General features: G+C 30.5%; 1 protein-coding gene across 1 annotated transcript; it reads left to right on the top strand.

Moving 5' to 3' along the window:
* The first annotated feature begins 726 nt into the window (after positions 1 to 726).
* On the top strand, positions 727 to 2,109 carry LOC130939603 (uncharacterized). The gene has a single exon (XM_057867696.1). The coding sequence runs from the start codon at positions 727 to 729 to the stop codon at positions 2,107 to 2,109; it is 1,383 nt and encodes a 460-aa protein (XP_057723679.1).
* Positions 2,110 to 6,803: the final 4,694 nt, after the last annotated feature.

Below are 6,803 nucleotides of genomic sequence, written 5' to 3'. Positions count from 1 at the left end.
ATTTCTCGGATTAATTCTATCTACTGAAGGGAAGTTAAAGCTTCAACCAAATGTTTTAGAAAAAGTAGATTTATTTCCTGATAAAATGGAAGATAGAAAACAATTACAAAGATTTTTAGGATGCATAAATTATATTTCTGATCAAGGATTTTTAAGAAATATAACAGACTATACTAAAAACTTATTTTCAAAAATAAGTATAAAAAAGATTTGGAAATGGGAAGAAAAGGATAGCCTGCAGATTCAAAAAATTAAAGAACTTTGTAAAAATCTTCCAGAACTTTATATTCCAGAAGAAAATGACTATTTAATAGTAGAAACAGATGCTTCAGACAAAACCTGGTCAGGCTGTCTAAAAGCTAAAAAAGCTGAAAGAAGCTTGAACAAAGAAAAAGAATCACTAGATTCTAAACATTCCTCAAAGGAATTACTATGCAGATATATCTCTGGAACATTTACACCAACAGAACAGAGGTATACTACCCATGAAAAAGAAACTCTAGCAGCAATAAAAACTATTAAGAAATGGAGGATTGATCTACTTCCCAAGGAATTTACATTACGAACAGACTCAAGTTATTTAACAGGTTTTATTAGATATAATTTACAAGCTGATTATAATCAGGGACGTCTGGTAAGATGGCAAATGTTTTTATTACAATACCCGATAAAAATCGAGTACATTAAAGGAAATAAAAATATTATTGCAGATACATTGACAAGAGAATGGAGTTCATTGTCAACACAATGAATCAAGAAATCCAGAAGCTTGAACAAGAGATTGAAAGGTGCAATCACTGTCAGCAGCTAAGAGCTCAAATTCAATCCATCAAGAAGGCCATGGAAGCTATGAAAGTAACCCAACAAGAAACATTACCAACTCCAATACCAATGTTGACAACACCATCAGAGTTCAGCCAGCTAAGCGTGGTGGACCACCCAAAACCAAAACTAATTTTTTCTGAAAAAATCTCTGAAAATAAAACTCTGGCAGAAATAGTTAAAAAATCAACTCAGGACAAAAAATATTATGTCATCTATAATGGCCCAATGAAAGGAGTTTACGACGATTGGGCTAAAGCAGCCCCATTTACCCACCAGCCCAAAACTATTCACAAAGGAGGATTTTTGACAATAGAAGAAGCAAAAGAATCCCTCAAAGAATATGAAGTGCTCCACCCAGAGCAATTTCTAAAAAGAGCTGAAAAAGCTCCAGCTCAAGCCCAAAGAACTCCAGTCCAAGTTCGAACAGGAATGCTGAAAAATATTCCCACAAGGGCCGAAATAAATGACAAGAAAAGGGTCTGCAAATCAAACTGTAGAGAAACCTTAAATCTGGTTCTAAACTGGACTCTAGAGAAAAGAGCAATATTGGGATATTATCCCATTAACAAAGAACAACTAACAAAGCTGGTAATCTTCCCAGAGGCTTCACCCTCTGATACATATCAGTTTTTCCAATACGGATTAATTGATACAATCCTAATTTTTGACAATTTAAATATCATTAAAGAATTCCCTGCAGGTTTTATAGATGCAGTGAAAAAATTTAAAAATATGATTGATGCAAGAGAACCAAGGGATATATCCCTAAAATTTACAAGTAGTCAGCCAATCTTCAATGAAGAAGGAGAATGTTTGATCCCAGCATTTCAAGTAGTTTTCATGTCAGTCTTCCCAGGAGACTTTCAACCAATAGAACAAGTTCAAGATCTATCAATTTATAGCAACGAAGGAAGATTGGCCAGCACATTGGCAAGAGTCTTCGAGAGAGCCCAAAAAATAAACAAAGAATCCAGAACAAGAATAAACTACAAAAGCAGAAACACTCTAATTGTTTCTAGTAAGAAAAACCAAATTGAATCAAGAGAGATGAGACTCCTAGTGGATTTTGAATCAGCATTTTACAACTTTTCTGGATTACTGGAAAAGCTTCCTGACGGGATAAGGAGGAATCTATGCCATTTACTAAAAGACAAAGAAGACCATAGGTGCCAGCTGTGCACCTCAGAAATGTCTGAAGAAAGCAACAATGCCGTAGACCCCACCCACGTGGGAAAAGAAGAGGATGAGACATCTGAGTCATCCATCAACATTATTGTGGAATGACGTAAGAGCTTTCGTCACAAAAGCACCAATAATGTAGTTGGTGCAAACTTAGTGCTCAGTGACGCATACAATGACGTCACAAGAAGGGTAAGGATGGGATTTGTCCATCAGACCCAACCATTATAAATAGAGTGCTAAGTCATTTGTGAGGGTATCAGAAATCAGAAAGCAGAAAGCTTAGAGTACTCACAGGCCAGGAGGGCGAAGAGGAAGTAGCTGAGGCGATTCTGGAGTCTGATCCATTAGAAAAATAATTCTAAGAAACTCCCCTCTGGAGTTAAATTGTAGAATCTCCCCTCTGGAGAAAAACACCTATTGTAAAATAACATTAAATAAAAGTTCATCTCCAGAAAGGTACATCTTCATCTCAATCTTTTTATATTATGAATTACTTAGAAGATTTGGAAATAACTGAAGAATCTGATTATTATAAAATAACTGCTTTACTTGATAATGAAAAACAAGCTATTTTAAAATCAGAACTAGATCTCAAGGCAAATGAGAATTTTAAACAAAGCTTCTTAAAAGAAATTTTTAATAGAAAGAACATAATATATTATGGAAAAATGCAGTTTGAAGCACCTGTAAAAATAGAATCTGCTAATGGAGAACTTGAAATAGCTCTAATAGATGAAGAACAAATAAACGAACAAATAAAGAAAATTAAAGATCAACAAAAAAGATCTAAGATCGGATGGATTCATATTAGTACTATTCAAGTTTTAGTAAAATCAACATATATGAAAGGAATTAATTCACCAATAAGTTTAGCAATTTGTGATAAAAGAATTATTGATCCCACAGATCAAATAATCGGAATTATTCATGGAAATTTGGCAAATGTAAATGTTAAATTTAATACCCATATTGGATATGCTATCCCCTTATCAACAAAGAATTTTGATAGATCTATAAGCTTAGCTTATAAGTTTCATAGACAAAGTTTAATGGAACAAAATGACGAACCTTTTTCAATTACATATGCAATAAACTATGCATTAACCAATAGTCATCATAGTATAGAATTTAAAAACAAAGAAGGAATTTATATTGATGATTTATTCCAGAAGGTTGTTAAAACTGAAACACCAAGGCGCAAACCTATTGAAAAACCAGTTTTATTATTAAGGGAACCATCAAGAAAATCGTGTTCCTCTAGTTTTCGAATAAGAGAATCTAAAATTAATAGTCCTTTAAGCTTATCCCATTTAAAAAACGATGAAAAAGATTCTGAAATAAGAGATTTGACAAAAAAGATTGAAACACTAAATGAAACCTTAAAAAACAAGCTATGACAATAAATAAAGAAGAAATATATGTGTCTTATCAAAATAAGAAACAAGAACTCTTTGAAAGAAAAAATCATTTGAAATATTTAAGGTTTTCTGAAATAAATCAAAGAGTTTTTGAAGCTTTAGTATTATCTTATAATAATCTGAAAAAAAGAAGTTGAAGAATTAGAAAAAATAATAGAATCTTTAGAAAATAACAATAAAGCTATGGCAGAAGATGCGGAAATTTTGATATGAAAGATTTTCAAAAATATCTTATTTCTTTAAAAGCAATCAAAAGAAATATGAAAATAAGGATTATGGCTATAGCTATAAAAATAAGAAATTTGGCAGCTGAATCCTCAGATTTAGAAGCAGAGATCAAAAAGGTAAATAGGAAGATAATTAAAACAAGAAAATTAATACAACGTTTTAAAACTAAAAAATCAGTCAAAAGTCTAAAAGAAAATATGAAGAATAAACAAATTTATCGTGCTCGTAGACTGCACTATCTCCACATACAAAATATGATTGCATTACAAGCTTTTGAATCAAGAATACATGTTCAAAATATTCAAGTAATGCAACCTCTACAGGTTGAACCCCTAGAACAAATACAAATTGAATCTGAACAAGAATTACAAGTTCCTTTATCACCTTTACAAAATCCTATAATTTAAGAAGCATATAAAATGCCTGGTTTAGCAAATCAAACACTACAAGAATTAAAAAATGATTTAGATTTTCAGAAAAGTCAAAAAAGATATTATGAAGTAAGATTACAAAATAGTAACGTTTATACAAGGAATAGAGAAGAAGTAGAACAATTCTGTAAAAATTGTATAGAATGCATATCAAGAGAAATAGAAAAGTTGTTAAAAGAAATAGAAGATTTTAATAGTGCAAACCCAACCCAAGAAAAATATTTCAAAAACTTGCATTAAGAAAATTGGTATCAGAGCCAAGTTAACAATTAAGGGTAACACTTTTCTTTAAAGCAACACTTTTAGTGATACGCTTTTAAAATAATAACAACCACAAGATGAAAACCATCTTTACAAAAAGTTGATTTTAACAACTTTACCGGAGCATATTGATTAATGAGCGTGAATAAGCAAGCATGGCCGAGGCATTATTAATACATGAATCACCAAAGCAAGAATGCAATTGGCGTTAATATAATGAAGCTAGATGAAGCATGGAGCAATGAAGCCAAAGGAAACAATGAAGCAAGCATTGGCGCCCAAGGATGGAACCTGCTTCCAGCACCTTTGTGCCGCGTCTCCAACGCCAAGGAGCTGGAATTGAAGCCTCAATGCCGCGTCTCTAATACCACTTTGTTGGGCCAACCGTGGAGAGTTTTCGACAACCAAGAGATTTCGGAAGGAATCAAGTGAAAAGACATAAGATGAAAAGACACCACATCCAACTCAAAACCTTAAGGTATCAAGTTAATGGGTCTCTCATCTTATAAACTCTTCACTCTTCTATGCTTTCTTAGATGTGGGACTAAATTTAACACTACTCACACTTGCAACACTAACAGCGTACGCATGATGGTATGATGGTGAATTTGTGCCTAGGCATGCATCTATGCGTACGCACAACAACGCGAGTTGACATAATGAGAAAAATCAAGAGATAGTGTAAGAAGGGATAGACATTGAGATTGTGCATCATTATTCTTTTGTGATCAATGAAATTGGTGAGGGTACGGCCCCCTTCTCTCCGAGTTGTTCCCTGGACTTATTATGTAGGAATGTAGGATCATATATATCAGTTCACGTTATTGCCTGCTAGCTGTATTCTTTTAAGAAATTCAACAAACCCCTCTTGTGTGCATGTAGATGAATAAAGAATAAAAGACTCTTGGATTCCAATCTCACAACTTGAAACTCGATCCCTAATAAAGACTACATATGGACATTGTTATTCACTTCTATGAACTAGCAGACAAACAAGTCATCTTGTAGTGTTTGGTTGATATTGTAAATAAAAGAGTGGGTTCCATGTACCCATTGCTGCTATGTTAGGAATTAAGTCATTAGCAGCTTTAAACTAGAGGTGATACTACTATGAAAATTTTATAATTGTCTTTTTTATATGAAGATGAGTCTTTTTAACCATTAAATAATAAATTGTAATGTTTGATTTTGATATGTGATAAAAGTATTATTTTTTTAAAAATGTGACTAAACAAACAAAGTATATTTTTAACACAAATATTTTCATAAAAAGATGTTTTTACCATTTTCATTTGAATAGATGCCTAAATTAGATAGTAGAAATATACACCAACAAAACTATGTTTGTACCTGGTCTTTATTTAATAAAATAATAATAAATAAAAATAAAATGAGAAAGACTTAAGAATACCTCAACATAAACTTTTAGTCACCAACAAAGTATCTAAATAAATTTTGGAGACAAAATTTTTGAAGTGGTTTTTGAGATTCATGCGGTGCATCGATTTAGTCTATAAAATTTTAATTGCACTATTATGATATTAGAGATTAAGGTGCATCGATTTAGTCTATAAAATTTTAATTGCACTATTATGATATTAGAGATTAAGTTCTGAAGACCAATTTAATTAATAAAATTTATTTGAAATGAATTTATAAAATGTCTCATCTTTTAAAGATTAATTTCACTAATAACCCTAAAAAAATACAAATTAAAGGAGAAAAATATAATATGAATAATAATTAAGTTTTTTTATGTAATGTTTATAGAATAATATACCTATAAACTTTTTATTAGTTAAATCTAATTAAATTATTTAACATCAATAAAAATTACTTTTATAACTCTTATTCGCTTATTTATTTAAATTTTATTAGTTAATTTAATTAGATTTAGACTTAGTTTAGTAAAACTTTTACTTTTTAAAAGTAACTTATAAAAGTTAATTTTTAAAAGATAACTTTTTAAAAGTGGTAGCATTTATGTTTGGTAAATAAAATTAAAAATAACTTTTAGTAAACACAAATAACAATAATTGTATTTAGTAAAATAGCTTTTAAAATTTAAAAATATTATAATAGATATAAATGTAAGTGTTAAATTTTAAAATTAGTTAACATATGAGGTTATACTAAACTTTTAAATTTTAAAAAGTACAAGCCGATTTTAAAAAACTCGATGTTAGATATTTTTGCAATTTTTTAAAAGCTACAAATATAAATATATAATTTTTTTTATTTATCAAACATAAAATAAAAAATTTAAACTTTTAAAAAATATAAACATCTTCTCAAAATACTTTACCAAATCAAGGCTTATTCGACAAAAATCTATTATGTTTAACATTCCTGGCGTTTATAATTGTGAAGCAATGAAGTTGTAGACTATGGGAAGGAAGGTTTTGACTTTTGTGATAGAAAGAAAACTGTCGTAATGTGGCTAGCCAGGTGTTGGAGC

The sequence above is a fragment of the Arachis stenosperma genome, chromosome 7 (assembly GCF_014773155.1).
Source record: "Arachis stenosperma cultivar V10309 chromosome 7, arast.V10309.gnm1.PFL2, whole genome shotgun sequence".
Taxonomy (NCBI): domain Eukaryota; kingdom Viridiplantae; phylum Streptophyta; class Magnoliopsida; order Fabales; family Fabaceae; genus Arachis; species Arachis stenosperma.
The sequence above is the reverse complement of the archived record's forward strand: the minus strand, read 5'-3'. Positions and strand labels throughout refer to the sequence as shown.